The sequence below is a fragment of the Empidonax traillii genome, unplaced genomic scaffold (assembly GCF_003031625.1).
Source record: "Empidonax traillii isolate 1590-97213 ecotype Southwest subspecies unplaced genomic scaffold, ASM303162v1 scaffold1067:size500408, whole genome shotgun sequence".
Classification (NCBI taxonomy): domain Eukaryota; kingdom Metazoa; phylum Chordata; class Aves; order Passeriformes; family Tyrannidae; genus Empidonax; species Empidonax traillii.
In genome coordinates, this window is record NW_020956260.1 from 342,474 (window position 1) to 369,381 (window position 26,908).

Here is a 26,908-nt window from a genome sequence, read left to right on the forward strand (position 1 = left end):
TGACCACAGATAAATCTGCCTTACAGAAACAAATTTTAGTGAAGCAAGCTAAAATAAATCAAATGCTAATAAGTCCCAGTAACAGTAATAATATGTCTTAACTTCACACACACAGAAAAGCGGAGTCCATTCCAAATGAAATTGTTAGTTGTGCTTCTGTTATGGTTTTATATCTATGGCAACGGTAAATCATCAATTGAACTTCACTACTAAAGCATTTAGAGACAAGGGTGGGGAGAGAAGAGAGATTTTTAAACTAAAAAGAATTCAAACTGAAAGTAGCACTGAAAAGTGGACAAAAGTTTATATACCATCAACACAATGCCTTTGAAGTTGGTGCAGTCCTTTCCCCGTTTATTTGTTCTGCCAACCAGTAGCATTCCTTCAAACTAACCTCAAAAACTTCTCCCTCTACATTTCTGCTTTTTCATGTCTGTTTTCTCCATTATGTTAACTGACTGTTATAAAGAATTTGCGACTGCTTCAAGTCTTTGATATCAACTCTGTTTATGGCTATGTTCCATCCTGTCAATTTGTCATATAAAGCATTTCATTACATTCAATACAGTGCAACTTAGGCCCTAACATAGAAACAGTAGGGACTGTGAAGATGTTATGAGAAATTTTACAGCCATAGACTTCTATATAATATCACCATTAAATCAGACAAGTCTGATGGACAGTTGTAGAAGGGCAAGGACTTCCCCTATCTGTGCTGGAAAACCACAATGCTGCCAAAGGGGATGCTGCTGAGGCAGTCTATTGCCTAGAAATATATGCCTCCAGTCAGTCAACAGCTAATTAAGAGCTGTGCAAAGGAGGTTGTTATCTAAGCTTTTCCTGAACTAAAAGGATGGCTGCAACAAGAACTTGTCAGTGGGAAGCTGTAAAGACTCATCTCTTGGACAAGGGCATCACAATAGTGATCACAGACAAATGTGGAACAGGAATCTTATGTTTCAGCAGCAACTTCTAGACAGTTGTCATCATAGTTCTGAGGGGGAAAAAAAATAAAGGGGCCTCAGCTAATGAGTGCTGAAACATTCATTTTGTATTAGCACAGTCCTGATAACACAGGTCACTTCCCTTGCGAGATCTACACAACTCATTATGCACCATACACATGAACAACAGCGAGACACCCAAATTCTAATATTTTATTACTTCAACTTGAGCTTTTCAGATTTTTGTTTAATACCAGAATATACTTATAGGTTGGCTGTAGGAAAAATGTAACTGAAAGGAGGCATATGTGCTGGCCAAACCTAATCATATTTTAGACCAACTTCTTTGCAAACATCTCCCTGACAAAGGAAAGTCTACAAAAGAATCTAATTACTTGAGGTATTTGGAGTTTTAAACAAATGCACAACCTCATCCCAAGTCTCTAGCAAATTAATATGTTAATCCTCAATCTTTACTGAGGTGCAACATAAACTTGTAAAACTAATTTTGGAAAATCATTACGAAAATCTTCAAGAATCACGTAAAAGCAGGGTTGCACTTAAGCGTATCTGCAAGTTTGGATATAAGACCAAATCCAAGGCTAACCAACATCAAGACATTTGGGCTTTAAGTTCACAAGGCATGACCTGAATACCTGTTTATCTGCTGACTGTTTTTTTGTGCGTGTATATGTTTGATACAGGGTCAGATACTGCATTTTCACTGAGGACCAACCTACCTGCATGGTTTAATTTTGGTCTGATGTTCTGCTTAAAAATTCACATTAGCCTGACCAACTGCCTGATGTGGCTACATTTCCTTCACATACTAGAACATCCATAAGGCTTAATCATAAAACATCAGGATGGTTTATAAGTAACAAAGTTAGGAGGTTTATGATGCTGTAAATTATGCCTGCCCTTGAGGGCTGCACTGATTTAATTTCTCAAACTCTATAATAATCACATTTCTTTGCACATACCTAGCCTCAGCAAACAGCCAAGGTAAGTGCAGTTCCAGTGCAGAATACCAAAATAGTTTTGTTGCACTGCATCCTGTCAAAAGTTAAAAACGTAATCAAAGATGCCTAATTACTGAAGCTGTTAAGTCTAAATGAAGTGTTCATTACAAAGGAACTTCTGAATAGAAAATAAGGCCAGTGGGCGCTTCCAAATGATGCTGCAAGGAGAGGTCTGCTTGTAGATACATGTGGGTATGCACATCTGACAAGTCATAATATTTCAAGTGTGTTTTTAAATGCCCATTAAAATGGCTACAAAATACAATTTTTTTCCTCACACAGATTGAAAAAGCTTCTTGAACAAGAAACAGCATATCAGGCAAAAAAAGAGAAGGAAAACAACAAAAAAATTGCTAAACTGAAAGAAGAATTAACTAAACTGAAATCCTTTGCTTTAATGGTGGTGGATGAACAGCAAAGACTCACTGAGCAGTTGAATCAACAAAGTAAAAAAATTCAAGAGTTAACCACTTCTACAGAGCAAGCACACGAGAAGCTGGCTTTTGCTGAAGCAAAAATTCAAGAAGAGAAACAGAGAGCCAGCAGGCTGGAGGCTGAACTTCAAGCCCAAAGCAATAAGATTTCCCAAGACCAAGAAGCAATGATGGCCAAACTAACCAACGAAGACAGTCAGAATCGCCAGCTCCGGTTAAAATTAACTGCTCTCACCAGACAAATCGATGAGCTGGAAGAGACCAACAAATCTCTACGAAAAGCAGAAGAAGAACTGCAAGACCTAAGGGATAAGATAAGTAAGGGAGAGTGTGGGAATGCCACACTTATGACTGAAGTAGAAGAACTACGTAAGCGACTGCTGGAGATGGAAGGAAAAGACGAAGAGCTCATAAAAATGGAAGATCAGTGCAGAGAACTTAACAGAAAGTTAGAAAAAGAAGCATCACAGAGCAAGAACCTTAAAGGGGAAGTTGATAAACTTAACAAAAGAATTATGGAGCTGGAGAAACTAGAAGATGCTTTCAACAAGAGTAAACAGGAATGCTACTCCCTGAAATGCAATCTAGAAAGAGAAAAAATGTTAACAAAGCAGCTGTCCCATGAGCTGGACGGTTTAAAAGCTAGAGTTGGTGAGCTTGAAGCAGTTGAAAGTAAGTTAGAAAAAACTGAGTTTACACTCAAAGAAGATTTGACAAAGCTGAAAAGCCTAACAGTGATGCTTGTGGATGAAAGAAAAACTATGGGTGAAAAGATAAAGCAAACAGAAGAAAAGCTTCAAGCTGCAACTTCTCAGCTTCAGGTGGAACAAAATAAAGTGATGTCAGTTACAGAAAAACTAATTGAGGAAAGTAAAAAGGCACTGAAATCAAAATCTGATGCAGAGGAAAAAATGTCCAGTGTTACAAAAGAAAGAGATGAACTGAAAAACAAACTCAAAGCAGAAGAAGAGAAAGGAAGTGATCTTGTTTCTAAAGTGAATATTCTAAGAAAGAGACTCCAGTCACTGGAAGACGTTGAAAAAGAGTTTCTTAAAAGTAAAATTAAGGATGGTACTAAATCTAGCACCTCCTTGCAGCAGGAAAACAACATAATCAAAGAGCTTTCTCAAGAAGTTGAGAGGCTTAAGCAGAAGCTCAAAGAAATGAAGGCCGTAGAGGATGATCTTATGAAAACTGAAGATGAATTTGAGTGTCTAGAACGAAAATATGTCAGTGAACGAGACAGAGCCAAGCTCCTCTCAGAGGAGCTGGAAGCTGTGAAAATGGAAATGGCTAGGTATAAATTAACAGAAAAGGCAGAGTCCAATCAGGAGCAGCGCCTTTTTAAGAAGCTTAAAGAAGAGGAAGCTAAATCGAGTCACCTTTCCAGAGAAGTAGATGCACTGAAAGAGAAAATGCATGAGTACATGGAAACAGAAGACCTCATCTGCCACCTCCGAGGTGATCATTCAGTCTTACAGAGGAAACTCCTCCAGCAAGAAAACAAAAACAGGGACTTAGCAAGAGAGATGGAAAGCCTCAGGAAAGAGGTGGAAAGGTACAGATCCTTCAGCAAGAACTTCAGGCCCGGTCACAACGGAAGGAGAGTTTCTGATGTGCAAGTTTTTTCTAAAGAAATCCAAACAGATCCAGCAGACAATGAACCACCCGACTACAAAACACTCCTGCCTTTAGAGAGAACAGTCATAAATGGGCAGCTCTATGAAGACAGTGATAACGAGGACAAAGGCAATCATGAGGAGGAACAAACAGTGTCTTTCAAAAGCAACTCATCCACTGCAAATGCCATAAACAAAAAATTATGGATCCCTTGGATGAAGTCCAAAGAGAGCCATCCTCAAAATGGAAAGATACATACAAAGCAAAATGGAAACTGTGCACAGACTGGAGATCTAGTGCTAAGCCACACACCTGGCCAACCTCTTCACATAAAAGTAACTCCAGACCATGGACAGAACACAGCAACCCTTGAAATAACTAGTCCTACCACTGAAAGCCCTCACTCCTACAAAAGCACGGCAGTTATACCCAACTGTGGCACTCCAAAGCAAAGAATAACCATTATTCAAAACGCCTCCTTAACACCTGTAAAATCAAAAGCAGGAGAAGGTTACATGACCCCAGAGCACGTAATTTCTCCTATTACTATGACTACTTTTGCAAGATCTCAAACTCCTGAATCGTGTGGTTCTATAACTCCTGAAAGAACAATGTCCCCTTTGGCTTTACCCGGTTCAAGTTCTCAGGAACAAACTCTCTCCCCGGAGCCTTTGGAAATGGGAGCCAAGCATGCTGTTTTTAGAGTAGCCCCAGAGAGGCAGTCATCATGGCAGTTTCAGAGATCTAACAGTACAGGATCAAGTGTAATAACTACTGAGGATAACAAAATCCACATTCATTTAGGAAGTCCTTACGTCCAAGCTCTCACCAGTTCCAAGCCCATCAGCCCTTGTAATCCAGTGCAAGACAACAGAACTCCAGCACTAGCCAATGGCCTACCCAATAAGCCCACCAATAAAATCACCAGCAGTATTACTATCACACCAACAGCCACTCCTCTTCCACGGCAATCACAAATTACAGTAAGTAATGTCTATAACTGACCCTCATCCATGCTGAACACCCTTACCAGCAACCCATCCCGTTTTTCATCCCAGCAAGAATTATTTGGAACAGCCTCATTACTTTGGGAAAGATCTGTGCATGAACTATACAACAATATACGGAACTAACGTTAAGTTTTGCCTGCTTAGTGTTATCAAGTGTGCACTTACTGTATATCTTCTCATTAAAATACAGTTATGTAAAATATTTAGTCTTGCACTTGTATAAATGCATCTTTATGTATTGCCATTTTCAAAATAACTCACATTACTTCTGACTGCAACTTACCTTGGTGAAATATTTTAACATTACAGAAAAACTCAGTAAATAATTGATTATTTTCATCATTGCTTGCTGAATATTTTTGTTTGTTATGTGTGGTTTGTATTTTTCTGCATGTATGGTAGAATTTGAATTAAGCCGTAATACTGCCTGCTAACTTCAAGTAAGACTTGATTCATTATCTCCCCTGCTATTCCCAACTCCTCCTCGCCCTCTCATTTCAGATAATTATCAGTACATCACACACAAACACCCAAAATATTATGTATTGTATCTCAGTACAAATTTATGATGCATATATGGTATGTTCCAGAGCACAACCACCACTTTTCCTCCCTATCTTTTTTAATGCTGTTTGGTTAAAACTTTTTTTAAATTTTCCTGTAAACCTCTCTTGTATGTGAACTGAGTTCAGAAGCTTGTATCACAAAATATTTCTCCCCAAACAAGGGGTTTTTTTCCAATACAACAGAAAAACTGCAATCATTTAGGTATGCTGTAAAACAATAAACAGCAATACTTATATTCCTAAACAATAATTCAGAAGAATGGATTTGCACGTAATATTCAAATTTCATCTAGGCTCCTAGTCATCAGTTTGAAATGCAATATACATCACACAGGTCCACTGAAGAAGAAACAAGAGCACCAAACTATGGCATACCTTCATGTTTTTCACACAATAGGCAGAGAAAGTTTCACAGAAGCATTAAGAAGAAATACTAGACCAAGTCTCCAAACATGTAGGCCTCTAGGTCTGGGTTAAATAGGATTACCACACAAAATGGATAAAACAGGCTAAGGTATTTCAGTGATGGTTATGTATTTGTGCCTAGGAGAAGGACAGAAATGTAATAAATTCTGTTCTTTACACATGTGCTAAGCAGTCATTTTTAACCTCACAAAAAATACTGCTAGTGGTAGACCAACTTCACACTGAATGCAAATCAGCCCAGAAGAACTGGAACACTGCAATTCTAAATTATAACAGTTGCTCTTATTCTAAAAAGTTAAATGCCTAGATATTTATTGCATTTGGGAAGGTGTTATTTAAAAAAAAAATCAACCTTCTTATCAGCAAAGAAGTTTGCAAGTAAGCAGAAAGTCCCCATTTGTTAAATCCTTATCTTTATTCCGCTTATATTACCCAGAGAAAAAAATATTTCTGCAGTATAACTTAGCAACAGATTCAGCAAAGAACTGTGGCACATGCTTTCACATAACCAGAGGACTTCTACAATTTTAAGCCTTTTTAGTGGACAGGAATCTAAATGTTTACAATTGTAGATAATAACTGCTTTTAGAACAGTTTCTATTCAAAATCAAAATCCACCACCCATACACAATTTTTCCTAGGTAAAATTAGTGGGAAGAAAAAATATTAAATTATAAGATACGTGATAGAAATGGATATAAACATATGTATTACAGTTGAACAGTGGTAATTTTAAAAGACAAAATGTGGACCTGTACAAGCCTACCTTAATGTCATACATAACCTAAGGGCTTCCTAAGAGGTCCTTCCTACTTGTTTTCACTCACTTTATCTCCATGGCTGCACAAGTGAGATCTAAGACCTGGGTCAGAAGAGGTGCATCAGTCTTACTGTGCAAAACAAACTTCAGCTCACACCAGCTTCAGCAAAAGTTACTGACTGAGACAGCTGCCAAGTCTGGCAAGTCAAGATTATAAAAATTTTAGAGTGTGTTAATTATACGAACAAGTTACTTAAGTATGTTCAGGTTGCACATTCTTAACCCCAAGCCTCAGTCAAACCCAAAGAGTGGTACATTCAAAACATGTTCTCTGCACTTCTGTTCTTTGGGATACTGCATATCCTGCTGATCCATACCTAAAATCTCTGCAGGAACACATTACAAGCATGGTACTGAATAACTGTCTGAAGTACCCACTTGCCAGCATACCAACAGACACCAAATTCTCCAAAAATTAAAGGATTAACAGTGTTCCTCCAGAGGCACTAATATTTTCTTCAGTTAGACTTAAAAAGCTTGTAGAAAAAAAAATTTCATATCTGCCTTCCAAAATACACAGAAATGTGTTGATCATTAACCACCTGGCCATCTACTACAACATCTTATAAAAGGAAAGCACAAATCAGGACACAGCAATAAGCACACTTAGTCCTTTGGACAATTACCAAGCTATTATGAATAAGGACATTCAGACTTTAAAGCTAAGTTTTAAATACAAAACCTAGGTGAGAGTTCACACCATTTATAAGTTTAATCATTAAACAGGACAGTAGTTCTGTCCCTGTCTTAAACTCATAATACTTTATTAGTAACTGTCCAAGTACTAAAAGACAAAGGAAGCAGCCACTCGTGACCATTAACTCCTAAGGAAGAAGCATCAGCATTGCATGTAAATAAAAACGCTACATTTCCTAAAAACCCATCTTGATTAAGGGATGCTTGCATTCCCCTAATGATGAAACTTACTGACTCCACAGCACAGTTTTTGTCAGTCATTTCCACAGATGAAAAATCAAATAATTATTTTGCCTGAAAATAAGGTTTGCAGAATAAAACAGGTTCTCCCTGTTCAAATTCCCAAGATTCATTTCAAAGCACCAGGCAGAGAAAGTAAACACCTGGATGTATTTGCTGAGAGCTGAAACTTAGCTGTTTAAACAGAAACAAGTTAGCTGTAATTTTATCATAAATAACAAATTGAAAGCACAGCTTAAGGACTCAAAATACTGATTTACAAATTAACCTCAAGTTGTTCAGATCACCACTCCATATTTAAGATTATTTCCATTTTGCTGAGTGGGAATATCCACCTGCTTCCTTGGCAGACAAAGAGAAAATAGCAGAGCAAAGGGAAATTTTAATGATTTATCTGCAAATTGATTCAAGTACTCTGAACAAAAACATCAAGCATAATCATACTAAAATTCAAGTAAGGCAGCTTTTCTAGGAATTTCAAGCATTCCATAAATGGTAAGTACGGCTGTTAATTTGGAGGCTGAGACACTTTTCTTTTCAGCATTTGCTCCAAAGCCTAAAGTCTGACAGGTATGTAATGATTCATTTAAATGTTAAAGGGAAATAGGGTTGCAAAGTGAGCAGCAAGTATCAGAGGGATTAAACTATGAAAGTGTAAGAGCAGCTTTCAGCAGATAATAATACCAACCTTTTTTTTTCCAAAACCCTCGGCAAGCATCTCTTCTAGAGTCTAAAAATCTACTCTTTTCCACAGATGTTAAGTTCCCAGGAAAAGATGAAGAATTAACAATTTTAAAAATGGCAGCAGTTACCAGCCCACCTCCCTTCCCCTTTTCCATTTCCATTTTCCCCTTTCATTTCAGTGAGTACTCAAATGGACACAAGCAAGGGCAGCACAAACACTTTAGTGTTCAGCATTTTTAAGTCATTCTTTTTATGTGACTAAATATTTCAGAAGAAATACTTGCAATTTCTGTCATTACAGGGAGGATGGAGGAGGGGAGGGAAGGAAAAGGAGGAGAAGCAAAAAGAGAATAAGAAGCAATAATGGTAATCTGAGAGCAAAGTACCCATCCATCAACTGTGAGGTAGTATAATATTTCAGGTTATTTAAAAAATCTCCTGCAAGTCACTAATTAAGAAATGGAATTGACAAAAATTACAGGAGCAGCCAGCTAATCTTCCTGATCCAAACCACCATAGACAATATGGTGTCTGGGGACAGAATGTAAGGCTCTAATAAGAAAAAGGATCTGTGTGTAAGCATTTCATGCAAAGCTTAAGAAGGCGTGCTCCTCACACTAGGGAAAAAATAATCAGAAACAGAACTGTACAGCACTACTTTCTGAATAAGACTGAATGGATGCTGCAGGGTTAGGTGATGGAAACGGAGCAACCATCTGCAGGATGACTTTGTCCCTAGGAAACAGACACTGAGACAGGCAAAACAAAAACTGACAACTGCCTAATCTCCAGGCTTAAGCAAAGACTACCAAAACATTATGTTACCAAGAAACAGAAGAGAGAAAGATCTTATGGTTCAAGTAGAGCACAAGTGGGTGTATAAAGATGTTTTAAAATTAACACCAAGTACTGTAAGTGGGAAATTGCTCAAAAAAAAAAAAAAAAAAAAAAAAAAAAAAAAAAAAAAAAAAAAAAAAAAAAAAAAAAAAAAAAAAAAAAAAAAAAAAAAAAAAAAAAAAAAAAAAGACCAACCTCAAAAATTTAAGCAGCATGGAGTGCTTTCACAAATTTGCAGCCAAGCTGTAACTGAATTCTCTCTGTGCTGTACCCAGCACATCAGCCAATGACCCATCATACTGTGGGCACCCAGAAAGCCTCAAATATCAGAGTTGACAACTAATTATGATTCTCTTCTGACCACTAAGCAAAGCACTCTTGAGAAACAAATTCTGAGTACAAGAGAAAAGACTTCTTTTATTCAGTGTCTCTCCACTTGCCACACAGTGGCTTGACCTCACAGGGTCTTCATAGTGGGATGGGCAAAAGAAGCTGCCTTCCCTTTCCCACACCTACCACAACCCATATCAGAAAATACTGCCCTTTTAGTTATGCTGTCCCCACTTTTAAGGAAGGCAGCACTGTGAAGCAGGTCAAGAAACTAACCTCGATTAAAAAGAAAAAAAAAATAAAATCAAACCCCCCACATACCGTAAGTCTTCATTAAAACAAACAATCAAACAAACAAAACCAAACAAAGAACCCCAACAAAGCAGTATCCCACTCACAGCACAGCTTTACAGAAGGGTTACCTCAGCATAACTGAAGGGACAAGCAAAAAGGAAAAAGGATGAGCACTTTATCCTGCAATCACTGCCAAAGCCCTGGTCCCTTCACCTTGGATGCTACCACTGTTGTTTGACGGGATACAATCTGGGATGCAAATACATCACACTTCAAATATACAACAAACATTCATCAGTCCCATTAACATCCTTCTGGATCTCTTTTGTGAGAGAAGTTAAATGACTTGTTCAAAATATGATCAAGACAACATGGATTGTGATTAGTATCTATATTTCCTTTATTGCCTCATACTCAAGCCGCTATAGATCATGTTTTATCCTGTAGAAACATCAGTCTTAGCTGGATAAAAGGTAGAGAGTTTTTAATTCTAATTATTTATATATATTAGAAAAATTTTATATATATATATATACAACAAAAATAGGACTCTGATTAACACACCTTTTTATGTGACTCACCCAGAGCAAAACAGCCTGCTCACAGACAGAAAAAAAAGCCATGATGGTAAAAGCAGAGGGTTCTTTTTCCTTCTCCATGCAGCACATATTTAGGTCCAATCTGGTTACCTATGTAAACTTTTTCAACATATATATTCACTAATGTGGGAGAAACATATTCAAAGCTTTTGAACAGTTAGTATGAAGACATTTTCACATTAAAAGCTGTGAGTGGGTGGGAGAGCAATTCCAAACAGCTTTAAAAACTGCATAACTTCGAAATACCAAAACACAAATATCCTACCTGCCCACAATCTGTATAAAACGATACTCACTGCCAAGAATCTTATTCAACAAATGGCAGATCAGGTTTAAACCAAGTGAAGCGATGATCCCACACAACTGTACTACGTCTAAAAGCACTGAGAGCCGAACACCTGCAGAAGCATTTAAGTGCCGGCACTACCCTCTGCAGGACACAATTACAACTGCAGCGTGTTTAGAAATTAAAAAACCAGCCACCCACCACTTCTGCTCCCAGGGACCCGCAGGTGCCCTAACGAGGTACTTGAGACCCCTCCGATTTTCAAGAGGCAAAGGGAAGACAACTCACAGCAAACAACTGTTCCATTCAGAGAACCATCAGCTCCATGATGACACTGGTCAACCAGCCCCAGGTAAATCCTTGTCCTAGGGGAGCTGACCTGCAGCATCACCTTACCTCTCCCTGCATGCATTTCCCAGTGTAGACACGTCCCGAGGAAAGCAAGGCACATAAAAGAATTTTAGTAACTGGGAACACAACTTCTGCCTCCAACCCTGCTTCTTTTCCCCACCACCAGCAAGTACATTTTAACCTGGTGTTCGGGAAATAAGAGCACAGTGACACACTGAGTATATTAGTGCAAACTGTGTCACATATACAGAAATAATTTCTTATATTAATACAGATTTTTTCTGTCAAATATGTCATATTATTGAAATCAAGAGTGCTGTAATAGACCAAATATCAGCAGAAGACAAGACACAGAAAACCGAGGTTAAGAGGGAGCTCAGGACATTTTCCAGCCTATTCCTTTACTATAACTTACTTAAACCCTTCCAAACAAAAACCTAGCACATAAGGTTCTAAAACACTTCTGCAATGACAATTTCACAGTTATCCTGGGAATCCGTAACAGGGCTGAAATACCCTTGCCATTAAGAAACTTTCTAATTCCTAAAGTAAATTGACATTGTTGAAATTGTAATCCAGTATTTGCTTTCCTATCCCCCCATTGGACTTTGGAAACTATTTTCTCTGCAACAGACTTTCACATATTAGAAGACAATTATCATGTCTTTTCTCAGTTTTGTTTTCTCCAGATTAAACAAACCCAATTGCTCTCCCACTTAATCGCTCAAGTACTACAACTGTACAAGATCACTAATAATTTTCCCTCTGCTGAGCTGTTTATAATGTGACAATGCTGTGAGCCAAGCCAGACAACCCTCTGGCTAAGGTTTACCAACGTTAGAAAGTGTAAGGATTATACTGCTCCTGCTTGCACATCTCAGCACAGTCACACACACAAGTGGGTTACATAAAAGGAAATGCTGAGCAACTGAGACTTCTCACTTTGGACTTCTCTAAGACAAATGCCAGGACCTAGTGAAAGACAAATACAGAAAAGGAAATATCTGAATGCCCTGTGCAGTTGAGGATGCCTAACCCAGAAATTTCAGTCAAAGCTATTGGGTTTGGAGACCAAAGGGAATATTCGTGTTTATGACTTAACCTTAGCTAATTCTCACTTGCAGACCTGTCTCATGTTCTGACTGCATTCAACCATCCAGAAACAAGCTCCAGTCTGGCAAGAGGCATGTTTGTATACACACAGATATGTGGTGTTCAGTGTAAAGGATCTTCAACACCATCCTCTGGCCACTATCACAGATGCTGAAAATTGCACTCTTGCTCCAATTTCTTAAGCTAAAAATTTAAGCAGTGAGAAAGAGCCTTATCAAAAGTTATTTAGCCTTAATCAAATTATACAATGACCGTAGAAAGGCAAATAAGAAAACTTACAGCAGAAGTACCACGTGCTCCCTCCTATTTAAATGAATGAAGTTCAAACAGGAAGCAAAGCTTTCAGAAGGAAAAAGATTAGGACCAAAAGCAGAACTACTTCAACAGCACAGAAACAGAAATATTTTCTCTCCCTGACATCCCACAGATGCTTGCCTTAGCCCACTCCCCAGAAAGCAATCACTCTATTGTGTTACAATATCTGATGGCCCATATAAATAATATAAGCACCTCTGTGCCCGGGGGAAGGGGGGGGGAGGGAGAAAGGTGTGTACAGAATATATATCCTGGTATCTCAGAGAATGCTTTCTCAGTTGGTTTCCTGAAATTAAGGAGGGCTATTTTCACACTGGTGTGTGAAAAGGCCACAATTGTCACCTGTGCAGTATCTGTCCCCATCCCTGAAGTACCTGCTTCGCCTGGAGACAACAAACACATCCTCTGTGTATGAGTTCTCACTCTAACACCCTTTCTTCTGCCAATTCCTATTACAGGTGATTGATGTCTACTTCAGAAGTTAATTGAAAAATTAAGTTAAAAGATCCTTATGAAAATGCAGCTTTCTTGACTCTTAGATCATTTCTTGTCTTGAAAAGTAGATTTAACTGCTTATTTCTACAACTGTAAGCACTACAGACAAAAACTTTGCTGTTTTCCGAGTCTACTGCCTTAAACTAATATGATGCTGTTATATTTACAGACAGCCATACCACATAATCTTATAATTTAAAAAAACTGGGCTGGTTTAATGTCTTTGGGGTTAGTTGTCTTTGCTGTCACAGTAGTTATTCACTGATGCTCACTTAAATGTGTTTAGATGCATTAAGTAAAGGAAAGCTGCACAACTCAGATAGGTCACTCCTAGGTAATATTTTGTTTCTGGGGATGTTTCAAGAGCATTAATGGGAACTCACAAGGCATCTCCAGAACATGAAAGGCAACTCAGCTTGTTTTTTGAAGGATAAACATATCTCATTTCCTCTTCTATCCCTTGGAATGATAGTAGATATAAAAGGCCTGCATATTCAAGAAGCCATAACTAAACAGCAGTGATGAACACAGAGCCAAAAAATTCAAAATACTAAGGAGAGTCAAAAAAAAAAAAAAAACGAGGAGACTTAAAACCCATTCATCTAGAAGGAGAAAATGAATTGGTGGAGAGGGTGCATACACCCGAAGAGATTCTTGTTACGCACACAGATTTCCCATACATAGATAAGAGTTAAAAATCGAATTGAAAGAGCCCACCAAAATCTACTAGAGGGTTTTCTTAGTCATTCAGGTCTGTCCAAAAAACAAAACAGATATCCTAAGATACAGGCATGCCACAGCTAGTGTATCTGCTTACGTGCCTCTACACTAACTAGCAGGGAAGGAACTAGAAGGACTGTACAAGGATTTTCAGTAAATGTACAACTAAACCAATGTAGAACTTTACATTCACTTACTTCCAAGTGCTTTCCAGACCCATGGTGAAAACTATAGGCCAGGGGTATTTTCACATCTGACTTCCCACTTAGAGCATGAATACCATTTAGATGCACAAAAACTGTAAGAATCTGGGCCTACAAATACCTTCCTGAAGTACTAATATAGCTGTTCAATCAGCTACAGACAGAATACTCCAACATCTTGGTATCTTATGGAATTTCTGAACTGAAACACTTTTCGGGAAAAAAAAATCAAAAACCAAACAACCAAACACAACTCTTTCTTGGAGATACAATCACACTTTAGCACACAAGACTCTACATAAATATTTTTATCTATTCATCTCAATACACATAGAAAATTATGGCAAATCTAATTCTTTTTGTAGTTGGGAAACAGACACGTTTTCTGTCATCTCTCTAATTACATTAGACAATAGCCTGCTAATAATAGCCCACACAAACATTTTATTCTCAGTTCTGTGTCTCATCTACACAGGCCACACCACACAGTCAGAGGTCAACTCTTCTGAAAGGAAGACATATGCCAGTAACACAATTATCCCCTCCAACATCAACCCCTTCTTTCTTAAAACGTTTCCTTTGTAATTGAAGCAAAATGCTTTTTCGTTTCGGGGTGCATACTAACCATACGAATGTTAACATTCAGGACTATCATGAAAATGCATGTTAATTTTTTTTTTTTTTACTCAGCATTTAACGACAAGTTTCAGTCTGGTTTAAGTGGAAATGCCGTGGTGCAGTGCAAAAGGAAAACTTCGCTGCCACCTAGAGGTAAAAATCTTTAAGGAACACGGCAAAGAAAAAGGCATCTCCTTTTTTCCTATTCACTTTCAAAGCCAAACTCTTTCCTTTCTCAATACACTAAACAAACAAAAAATAAACAAACAAAAAGCTTGAAACTTTCCGGCTTTGAAAATAAAAACATGATACACGTCTTACTCAGACTACATATCTTATCTTTGGTAGTGAACAGGAGTAACTGCTTACAAACTTTAAGACACAACTTACAGCCATCCACAGCTGAAATCCACATCACATCTTTGTGTTCAGCAGTCCCTGATGGATGCCACAAACCAGTCTAAACTCTCTCCAAACCAGTTCATATCATCACCCAAAAATCGTTCCAAAGAGTTCCACAGCTCATTAACAAGGGAAAATACTTCTCACATACCTTTAACCTGCCTTCAGTGGATGCCCTCTCTCTCAGGCATCTGAGACAGAATTTCTCTATTCACCGTATGATTCGATTTCGGCTGTTTATTTTTCTCACCACGATCTATTTCACAAACCTGCAAAGGCCTAGTGTATGTTATCAATCTTCATGCAGAAGACATTGCCACATTTTCTGCATTTTTCCTCTCTATTCAGCTGTTTTGACAGAACTCTGCAAAACATTCGCAATGTAGGCATGGTAGGGACTTACACACTAAAAAAAATGACAGGTTTGGTATTCTTCTATTCTTTTCCTATTAATTCCTAACTGCCTGCTACTTTTTTTTGATAACTGCCAGTCGCTGAGCAATGAGGACAATTTAGTGACTCCAAGATCTTGTGTTCTGAGTGACAACAGATGTCACTACTGTTACATGGAACTAGTTTTCCCTATGTACACTATTTTTCATTTGCTAACACTGAACTGACACACAGTTTTATCACGTGGTTACTCAACACCATGAACTATCAGCTCGGCTTCTAATAAGCTCCCTTTTATACCATATGCAAATGCTATCATTTCAGTACTGTCTCTCCATGCAGTTTATGAATATGTTGAATATCAGAGGTGTCTGAGCTTTAGATGCTGTCTCCACAATACTATTAAAACTAGGTCTCTGCTCTGCTTTCTATCCACTTGCCACTTTTTAACCATGAGAATTTTCCTTCTTTTTCCAGTTTCAACACAAACTTTGCTCTCAAACTAGATTCTTTTGTTAGAGACCACTATCAAGTCTTTTTTTTTTTTTTTTTTAAATCATAATACTACATGGTCACACCTGCAACAGCAAGTTAAAGGCTTTCCTATGTCTTTGATACTGCTGAATATCAAAGAATCTTAATAGATTGAAATGGATTTTTCCCTTAGACATGGGTCAACCCAAAGTACAGGAAACTTCCTGAAACTACAAAGCAGCCTAGCTGGATACAAACTACCTATGCCAAATGAACCTCCCTCTGGACTAACTCTTAATCTATGCCTCCAAACTGTTCCAGAGATAGATCCACACTGTGGACTATTCAAACAATCAAACGCTGCTGACAATTTAACAATTACAGTGCCTGGGAACATTCACAGACTGCACAAACACTTGTTCATCATTAGACAATCTGATAGCACATACCCATATAATAATATCTGACTAACGTACTTGAACACAATCCTCGGCAAGAAATGTGGATGTTTTCCCATCACAAAATTAGTAACCATATGGGTGAACATCTTATTTCTTATTGCCATCTTGATCAGTCCAGCAGTTATACTTCAGAATCTTTTCTGAAGCTTTACTCTAAAGTGCCATCACACTCCTCCGGCATCACCAACAATTTTAATAGTGGATTGCACATCACTAATAAGGATTTTGCAATTTTAAAAGTCATCTCCTTCAGAACTCTTAGAAACACACACATTGTTCTGGGAGATTGATACTATTTTATCTTTTTGTTTTCAAACTTCAATTAAACTCAGGTTCATTTTTTCTCTTTACTCGTAATCCAGTAAGTACAAATGTGATGCGCAAATTTTCCACAAATTCCTCCATGAGCACATGCAGTGATCTGATGTTGCCTCAGTTTTACCCTTTAGAGAACCCCTGTCGTATGCAATTAGCTACAGGTAAATGGCAGGCTCTTGAATTGTGATTTTTTTTTTTTTTTAATAAGTCCAGGCAGACCTTTATGGCTGCTAGGAAGTTGTTTCCCAAAATTTGCTTTGATCTAGCTCATTCTTATTCGTACTTAATCCACCAGAGTTTGGACACTGTTTTCTACTGTTTTAATTTGAACACCATTTCCGTTTCATGCTTTTTAAAAAAAAAAAAACAAAAAAACCTCATTGAAATTCTTTTACCCTGAACTCAACTGAAAAAGGTATATAAAAAGCTTTTCAATGAGTAGTGTGTGTTTAATCCTGGTTTCAGATACCTTTCCAACAAGCTTCTTGCCTTGACAGTTCTTCACCCCTTTCCAGTACACATATTGACTTTCTTTTTCTTGTATTTTTATTTCTTTGTAATTAAATATGACTATGATGGATTCTGGAGGGAGAGTTCTCTTAGAAATACATTAATTTTGTGTACACTGGTCACTGTCAAAGAATGGTCTCTCACCGAACAGTGTGAGCTAGGTATTGCCTGCTCCTCAGGACTGAATCAAGACTTGCTTCTGCATGTGGAAGTTCTCTGATTATTCATGCAGAGAAGTCACACAGTTCATAGCCTTTGCACTGCATCACTCACTCAGCTCCTGGGGCTGATAGTCTAGTCAGAGGACTGCCAGAAAACCCTTCTTATTATAGTCTAGATTTCAATCCATTTAGATTCTTTGATATTCAGAAATCAAGTAGGTAAGTTAAATACAAAGCTTCACTCCCATTACCAACCAGATCAAGGAAGTTCAGACAACCAGTTCTAAGAGCAATGGGTTCAGATTTACAAACTGGAAAAGGCATTAACAAGCTAAATGCACTCTTTGTTTCTCCTCCCTAACGCATTACTTGTTTTCTCGGTTTATTTCAAGATCACCAACGCGTTCCGTCGGTCGGTTCCAACTCGGATCCCCAAACCAAAGCCCACCAGCACAGCCAAAGCACCTGCCAAAACTCCTGCTGGACACCTCAACAAACCGCTCCAAGACAGCACTGCTGGAAAGATACACATTATAAGGACTGTGTCTAAAGCCTGCCTTCAAAGTGGAGGGAAAAGGTAAATAATTTTCCGCGATCTATGACATTAAAGTGGAATTAAGCAATCTGAATCTCAACAGCAGTTGTTTCCACTGGTGAAAAATCTGGAACTATCCACATGGTCAGCACATCTATGGCCACCAATCACAGGACATCAGGAGACAGTCAAATTCTTAGGAGCCAAAGGTAACTGCACATCTGCAGGGACCAAGCTCTGCCCCCTTTTTTCTGGTGCAATTCCAGATTTTGGCACTCATGGTACAGAAGTACATGAGACACAAATAAGTTTCTACTATAAATTCCGTTTTGACAAGTTCTATAAATAAAAAGAGTAAGTTTGTCTCAGTAGATTTATAAAAACATGGTCAGTCACTTCAAGAGGGGCTGCAAGAGGTGTCGTTTTGTTCTCAAAGTTGGTCTAGTCAAGAAGGGTTTCAGTGTGGATATCTTGTGTTCTGTAGTAAAGACAGAATGAAAAGAGGCATGGAGAAATTCACTCTCATTTAAAACACTGAACTTAGAGAAATGCAGAGCTCCTTGTTGTGCCAAGCATCACTTTAAAAGCATGATTTGAAGTTAAACAGTTCTCTTGTCAAGGAGTTAACTAGCGTCATTATCTCCACTCAAATTCATGCAGATGTTGTATTAGGAAAACATGCAAAACTCAAGATGGATTTTGTTTGTATTAGCTATATAAACTTGCACCATTTGGACTACAGCATTCAGATTTCAGCTCACTTAAACAGTATTTTAGAACTGATCAAAATTAGTATCAAGCTTAACAGAAAACTGTGACTTACACAGAAGTGTAATTTTGCTCTTGTATTCCTTCACAATTCTGACCTTCCTTTCAACTGCTCACATTCAAGTAAAATACATAACTGTGTTCCTAGTGAAGGGGTTTTTAAATAAACTCTTTGAACAAGCAGTTCTAGTTCATCCATGAGAGAATTTGCCTTTTTGCTCTTAAAAGACTTCAAATTCACTCAAAGTTTCCTTTCAGCCAATGCACCAAAAAAAATTAATAAATCCAAACTTTAGAAGGGACTCCACATCCACTGTTTTCAGTTTTCTGAGAAACAGAAGTTGGTGCTCTGACAAGAAAATTTCTCATTGTTCAATAGGAAGTTAAAACTAACAGAATACTATTACTGCAAGGAATACCTCCATTGGAATCGTGTAATACCAACTAACATGAGTTGCTGGTTTAGAATGTAAAAATTCATTTATTTCTCTGGTATTAATGTCTCCCTCATTCTTCTTCCCCTAACAGAGTGCATTCCAACAGTCTAAATGGCTCAACAGATAATTCCTGGGAAAACTCCTTTCACATAGGCGTTTCTTTAAGAACTGCCAAATCCTAATTCCTAAGTAAAGCAAAAGCTGGTGGTGATCACAGTGCCATAGCCAGAACTGCAGTCTTTTTGCTGGAGCAAGGAAAGATTTTGCTGCATTCAGTTACCGGATTTAACCCTTTTATTTCACATCTGAAAGTTTAACTTAACCACTGAGACAGTCCAACAGGTTAGCACTGCTGTGTGACTATTTTTGCAAACCTGTAAGAAACCTATGCCTCCCTCAACAGCTTCACAAGAAGTTCTCTAAAAGTACTTAAGAAAAAATTTAGAAAGATCAGTCTACTGAAAAATTATTTCAGCTTGTGTCACACCAGACACACCTGTGTCAAAATGGAGACATTAAAAAATTACTTTTCCATAATAAAAAGGAAAGGCTTCCAGTTTTATTCGTTAAATCTGCAGCTACCAAGTTCAAGACTCCATGTCATGTATGTCCAGATCCAAATACAGTTCACAGAAGCACACCGCTAAACATTCTGCAACCTGCAAAACCAAGTGTATATAAATGTGAGGAAACACAGATTTCAAAAAGCAGTTGTCCACTTGGCCTGCTTACCAGAGAGATCTTCAAATACATGACCAAATTCAATCAGAAGGGACAGCAGCTCACTGATGAGCCAGAAAAAAAAAAAGATGCAAACCTCTCCATATACAGGTCCACCAACACAGCTACAGTCAAGCACCAGTGCTCCCACTGAATGCACTGCAAGGAACAGCTTCTCAGTAGCTGTAAATCACACATCACAAATTGATGCTACCTGGCATCCTTTACAGCCAATCAACAAAAAGAAAAGAAAACCTCTGGGAAAAGAAATCAATTCCCACAACAGCATCCTTTGCTTTAGAGTCCACAGAACACTGCCAATCATCCTCCATGGCCCCATGTTATACTTCTCACCTATTTGTACTGCTGCCATACAAGAGTTTCTGTCTCTTGCTCCTCTCTTGCGATGATATGGTTAATTCCTACCTGTGAGGGACACGGCCCACAAAGACTCTTAACGATCTAAAACCGAAGAACAGGGATATTACATTTCTATGGGATGAAGGGAGATAAAGAAAGCATGGAGAATGAAAGACAAGGAGTGGTAACATAAAAGGAGGAAACTGGAAGAATTTCTGATAAATAGAGGTACATCCCTCTCCCTCAAACTGCTTGGGAGACGTGGCATGCTGGCTACAGGCAAGATATGGACATTTATAGCGCTGTGAGAAGTGCTCTTTCTGTTCATGGAGAGAAGAGGAAAAACTTGGTTTCTTTCACCAGTACAACACTCCTCCTTATTCCCTATCTTCTCCCTTCTAACTCTGAATGCAATATAAAAATCCTACTAAAGACTGGACAGAGTTGTGACATGATCTGGAAAAAAGGGAGGTAAGGAAGTCCTGCAGTTGCATGACATGGGGCATGTGTAACACTAAACAACACTGCACTGCTAAGTAGAGAATAATCCCTAACCACTCTCTCCACACTTCTCCTCTCAAAGTTAAAGGGTTGATGAAGAAGTTATTGGGCAAGACTCTTTAGTTTGTGTCATGTGACAAGGTAAACAGATGGATAATCCCTTCAGGGTTTTTTTCTTGGGTCTTGTGGTTTTTTTTTTTTACATCTATAAACCACCTGCGGCAGGGTAAACTTTCATGTCTCACAGGGACAGTAACTACCTTTAATCTTTAATATGGATTCTAAAATAACGATTTCCAATGATGTGGTCAAAAGCAAATTTAGAATTATTTATATGTCCATAAACTAGGATATGTATTTATATGTAGATTGTGTTTTCATACTCTTTAAGTGAAGGGTATGAAAGATGTTCATGCTCATCTTAAAAGTAGCCTTTTCTAACTACAAGTTGCTAAAACCTAAGGCACTTTTGAGGGCTGAGTTTTTAGGAAGAATGTTCTGTTGGTCAGAATTTATTCTAAGGTTAATCATAAAGGATCTGGCAAAAGATCAGTGTTTAAAGATTACATTTCAAATTCTCCTGTGCATCTAGTATTGTGGCAGAAATGCTATTTTAAAACAAGCCAAAAAATGAAGATGAATAGTAAATATTTTTTTTAAAATGAAGCGATGTTTCATGGAGATAAAACTGATCAAGTCTGTAAAAGGTGCTCATTACTTTTCTTGTATTGCTGCTTACATTGTACATTGTAACCCCGATTTCTTCTTTCATGCCAAATGATTTTAATGCATTTTACAGTATCCATAAGATACAGTACAAATTAACCTTTGATTTTACATGTTTTACGTGAAAAATAGCTACACAAAATAAAAGTAACAGATATTCTTACTGTACTGACCGTTTGTCTCAATCCAACAACAGGCTCCATAAAAAGAACCTGCCAACAAGTTTACAAGGTGGGCTATGGACAGCAGAGTACCTGGTTTGCACATCCCTCACCTGTCATCATTACTTGTAACATATTCAAAGCATGTTCTGGGAGTAAAGTATACAGAGCTGGATTAGACACCTCCAGAGGTTACTTCTCACCTGAATTGTATTAGGAGCTCAAAAATGCAATTGCAAAAATCCCAAGGAGTTTTACACAACTGGAAGAGCTGTTATTCAGTCTCATCCCAAAGTCAGATGGTTTATCCATTATGTCCAAAGTTTATCATCAAAGTCCTGCTCTGTATCCAGTTTCTAAAGGAAAGCTGCCAACATTATAATAATCTGCTGACCACCTATTCCAAATGAAACCTGTGGCTGGGAGAATGTGCTGATAGGTAGGCTCTTAAGAAACATTTCTAATGAAGAGCTTTTACCATGGGAACTGGAACTGCTTAAGGAACCTACATGAGACTAAAAGTAAAAATGGAATGCCCAAAAGCCTTATTAGGGCTCATGACCCCTCTTTATTATATACACACAATTTTTATATTGTTTCCTCTCTAACTATTCTCCAAGTACCTTTTCACAGGAAATAAGAAACAATTATCAAGAACTGAAAGATCTGGAGTCTTCCCAAGGTGCAGATAACTCCCAACAACTATCAACTTTTATCAATATTGTATTAAAAATAAATTTAAAAAATAATCAATCAAATATGGCACTATAAAGCCAAAAGTCATTTTAGCTGCCTCGATCTAAATTTCCATATTAAATTCCAACATTACAGATAAAGCACTTTACAGCCTGTGGTTGCAAGACACATTGAAAAAAGACAAGTATAGGAAACAGGTATTATAGGCATCAGAAAAAAGAGACAAATCAGCTAGAGTAGCACACTCCAAAGAGCAATGGCTGGAGAGAAGCTGTTTAACTCCTACCCTTTTACAGCAACACACGGCAGGGATGATGTGACACACTCCAGTGAGCACATGGGTGATGCTTTTCAAGCACCACAAATATTTTTCCCTCCAAAGGCTCTACTATGGATTAACAGTTTCCAAGGCCTTTCAGAACTGTAAGTAAGTTCACGTCGGTGACGGCAATGAATACAGAATCGCAGAATACTCTGAGTGGGAAGGGACCCACGAGGAAAATACATTATGCAAAAGTCTTTCATCAGGTAAACTCGGTTTGGAAGAAAATACGGTTTAGGGGAACAGCTCTGAATTCAAAGCAAGAGGTTTTCCCCTTCATCCGGCCCCGCTTTTTAAACCTCGCTTAAATGCATTTTTCTTGAGTGGGTTCCTGTTGCTACTACTTACATTTTTCTTTGCCTATCCATCGCCTATCCCAGGTCTGAGAGGCCAGAGATTAGACATCACCTAGCCGCCGAGATTTTGCTCTACAAGCAAACCCGCCACCGGTAGCAAGCAGGGAAAAGCAGGCACGGGAGAAACAGCGAGTGAGAGTGGAAAACTGGCAGAAGTAAATTAAAAGCGGAGAAGGGAAAGGCGGGGGGCTGGAGGGAGGGGGGGAAATGGAAAGAAAGAAAACAAAAAACAGCAAAACGAAGAGGAAGCGGGGCCGGAGAGGAGATGGGGGGCTGGCTCTCAGTATAACTGCTCCAAGGCCATGGCGAGGAGCGAGCTCCAGAAAGGGAATACCTGGAATGTCCCACCACGGCTCCTCCAGCGTGTCCCCCATGCCGCCGCCGCCACCGCCTCCCCGCGCCGCCGCGCCTGCGCACTGCCCGCGGGGCCGCGCCGGGGCCGGGGGAGAGCCGTGCCTTGGGCGCGTCTTACAGCCTGTTCTCCTAAAATAAACGTGAGGGCTTTTGTTTGTTTGTTTCTTTTTGGGGTTGTCTTTTTTTTTTTTTTTAAGTGAATAATATAGAAGAGGAAAGGAGTTAGAAAGTGTTACCCGCTCCCTCACAACGTCCGTGTGATTGCCTCAACCCGGTTGTAATGCTGTAAAAGACCTACTTTCTTGATTGAGGTTATTCATGTAATCGTTTCTGAGACACAGATGCATGAGTGAAGAGGTTGTGTGTTACCTGGGAATGGATGCTCTTGGCTCTTTGGGAGCCGGAGCCTGCAGGTTAAGCGAGGCTGTGTCTTTTCCCACAGAAGCCGTCCCGCTTAAAGTCTGGGCGTTACCTACCGGAGCACATCCCGAGTCACGCCGTGGAAGTGAAACAGACCAGTGTAAGGACTGGAATTGATCATAAGGCGGCACTGCTACTCCGTGTATAAACCGCTCCAATGGTTTTTCTGAACTTCCATCGAGGAATACCGTTTGGTTTTCCCCTTTTGAGGGTGCAGGTGGGTAAGGAACGTGAGTGGCGGAGCGTTAGTGTTGTCCTGCCCAGGGTTGCTCATGGGCACTGCCAGGTGGGTTTTAGCCCTGGCGAACAGGGTTCTCTGTGTAAAACTCGTGGATTTCCCCCCGAGTACAGCCTGTGGCACATCACAGGCTCTGGGAGAAGGCGCTTAATAATCACAGCTTTGTGCAAAACGAAAGCACTGAAATGTTCCTGCCTCCGGGGCGCTGAGGGGCTGCCCCCGCCCCGGCCCGGCCCGTCCCCTCCCGCCGCACCGCCCCCCGCCCGTGCCAGGCTTCCGCGCCGTACGGCCCGCGCCCTCGCTTCCCGGCAGCGCGGGGGAGGCGGGGACAGCAGCCGGGAAAGGGGACAGGCTTGGGAAGGAGCGGCGTCGGGAAAGGAAAACTCCTCCCGAGCGCGCTTTACGGCCGGGCGGCGGGGCACGTCAACAGCGATGGCGGAAGGGGAAGAGGCGCCGCCGCCGAGCAGCTGGTGAGTTACGGGGCTGTCGGTGCCTCCCTCCCTCCGCGGCGGGGCCGAGGGGCAGGAGGGGAGAGGGGCTGAAATTCTCCCCGCCCGCTGCAGCTTCCCCCCCGAGACCCGCCGCTCTCACTGTGTGAGGGGGTCGCGGCGGGAGCCCCAGCGAACACCGCCGGGCGGTCCGGGGTCCCGAGAGGGGAAGGGCCCCGTCCAGGCACGGGAGAGACACTAAACAAGGGCCTTGGGCCGTGCCCAGCCCGGGGCGAAGCGGTCGCTCCGGTTTAAAATGACAGCTTTAATATGCGGTAGGAGCTGCTCTAGGAGTCTGCCTGGAGTGGAGTGGCTTTGTTCAGTTCAGCTTCCCCTTTTCGCTATGTGTCTGCTCTCAAGCACAGGTGACAACTGTAGGTCCCTGCCTTGTTTTCTGAATGATTCTGTTCGCCACCCTCCTTTAGTGCAGCTATTACTTATAATGGATTTTACGTTGAACCTCTAGGACAAGAATAGAGACTATTTCCGCAGCGTGTATAGGATCATTTTGATGGTAACAGTGATGTGATTTCAGTATTTGTTGCATGCGTGTTCACTTGAGATTGCTGAGGCTTAAACAAACATTGTGTTTAAACACTGAAGCTATTCTTACTGCACCCAGCATCTCCATTCATGGCATCTTCACTTTGTTTTTGTCTTTGCGCTTCTGCATTGCATGTGATTTCTCTCTGTGGCTCTGTGCCACACCATTGCTCTTTGTCCTTTCCACGCACACACTTCTCAAACAATTACTTTACAAACCTGCTTTTAGTGATCATTTCAAATCTGATGTTTTCGCTTTTAGGTTTTATTTGATGTGGCGGATTGAAAGTGTCTTGCAAACTATGCTTAGTCTTCTTTGTGCTTAGTTATCTCACTGTAAAGGAGTCAGAAGACGCTTGCAGGTGTAGCTGGAACCTGTTCTTTGTCTAGGTTGGATCTACAAGTACAGCTCTTGGATAAAACAACTTACTATCATTTACTAGAAATTGAAAATCAATTAGAATAGCTTTTTTAGCCTTATTTTTTCTTTTGCTTTTAGTCATAGATCCAGAATTAATGAAGCTCTCTCTATAAAATACAGTGTTGCATAAGCATTATTTCTAAGTACAGACTTGACTGCTTAGACACACAATTACAAAGCTGATGATGAACTCACTGACAGTGCAGTCTTGACACTTTGAAATATAACCCTGGACATGGAATAAAAACCATGTTGAAACATCTCTGAAAAAAATACTTCAAACCTCTTTCATTACTAATGTTGAAAGAATATTGCTGTTTCCCAGATCACAACAATGAGGATGAGGACGTGTGTGGTCTCCAGACATATTTCAAGGCACAGCCTACGTCGTTGATATTCTCATTGCCAGTCTCAAAACTGTAGCAAATTTGATATACTGGTACTACTAGAAAAGGCAAACTTGAAGGCATTTGTTAGAAGAGATTATTTAAGTGTTTACTGGAACAATTCAAGAGGTTTATACTTAAAAACTATGTTAATGAGAGAATACATCTTCTTACTATAGCTGTATGCTGTGAATAATATAAAGTTGTATTCCTCATTTAGAAACTTCACATGGCTTTTTGGTTGTGTTGTGTTTTGTTTACATCCAGTTTCAGTGAAATATTTTCTTTTTCATTTGTTGATTTAAACTGTTGTCTTGTATTCATATCTCAGTGCTGTGAACAGTTGCTGTTTTTCTAAGTAGAAAGTGTATCTTTTGAAAGACCTATTTGGTATAAATTAATACATTATTGTATTTTGAAGTATATAGGATTCCAAGTTTAAAAAAAACAAAACCACAATGGTACCTTCATATGTTTGAGCTCTGTTGGGAGCAAAATTGGCAGTGCTGATTCCGTATTCTCTATTCGCTTCCTTAGGAGTGATTGAAATGCAGATGTAAAGAGACTGTCACAGCACCTTGAGTATGTAGAATCCAGATGTGCTTACTATCACAAAATGCCCTTTGTGTTTTTCCTGTGTTAACTTGGCATGCAGTGCTGGTATAAGTGATTTGGAAGGTGGGGGGTGGGGGGGGGGAATGTAAGAAACTAATTATGATTTAAACCCCTCAAAATCTATCCTGAGTGCTTGGTGTTTTGTTCAACAAAAACAAGGACAGTTTGCCGCTGTACAATACAAATAAAAAAAACCTTAACAACATCACCATCACTGCAGACTTTGAAATTTGAATGAAATTTGTCAGGTTTTATTTCAATATATACATGAAGCTTATCAACAGTTTTGATTTTAAAGAGCAAAACCAACTTTTTTCCGGATAATTAATACTCAAGCTTTAGGGGGCTTGATGAAGTAGTAATTTTTATTTTAAGATCTGTACTTTGAGAGATAAGACCTGAACTAACTAAATATAACTGTAACCACAGATGGAATTGTCCCTGTGCATTTAACTTTGCATAGGAATAATCCATTTTACAGGTCCCAAAATACACTCCAACTGCTTGAGACAACAGGAT

At 39.4% G+C, this 26,908-nt stretch overlaps 3 protein-coding genes across 9 annotated transcripts in view; 2 read left to right on the forward strand and 1 right to left on the reverse strand.

Annotated features, from left to right (window-relative positions):
• FILIP1L (filamin A interacting protein 1 like) overlaps positions 1-21,554 on the forward strand; it is a 191,428-nt gene extending 169,874 nt beyond the window's left edge. For 3 of the 4 annotated variants that reach the window (XM_027904573.1, XM_027904575.1, XM_027904574.1), the window contains 3 exons: positions 2,249-5,003; positions 17,735-17,919; positions 19,174-21,554. In XM_027904573.1, the coding sequence (XP_027760374.1) occupies positions 2,249-5,003; positions 17,735-17,919; positions 19,174-19,264 (3,031 nt within the window). In that variant the 3' untranslated portion in view covers positions 19,265-21,554. The remainder of the gene's footprint in view (positions 1-2,248; positions 5,004-17,734; positions 17,920-19,173) is intronic. The other variant, XM_027904572.1, reaches the window with a different exon arrangement.
• CMSS1 (cms1 ribosomal small subunit homolog) overlaps positions 1-23,330 on the reverse strand; it is a 230,219-nt gene extending 206,889 nt beyond the window's left edge. Inside the window, exon 1 of the mRNA XM_027904586.1 lies at positions 23,259-23,330. Coding sequence (XP_027760387.1) covers positions 23,259-23,298 — 40 coding nt within the window. The 5' untranslated portion in view covers positions 23,299-23,330. The remainder of the gene's footprint in view (positions 1-23,258) is intronic.
• Positions 23,331-24,209: 879 nt separating this feature from the next.
• The window catches only part of TBC1D23 (TBC1 domain family member 23), a 35,042-nt gene continuing 32,343 nt past the window's right edge, over positions 24,210-26,908 (forward strand). For 2 of the 4 annotated variants that reach the window (XM_027904578.1, XM_027904579.1), the window contains exon 1: positions 24,274-24,406. In XM_027904578.1, the coding sequence (XP_027760379.1) occupies positions 24,369-24,406 (38 nt within the window). In that variant the 5' untranslated portion in view covers positions 24,274-24,368. Of the gene's footprint in view, positions 24,407-26,908 lie in introns of all 4 variants that reach the window. The other 2 variants (XM_027904580.1, XR_003573605.1) reach the window with 2 other exon arrangements.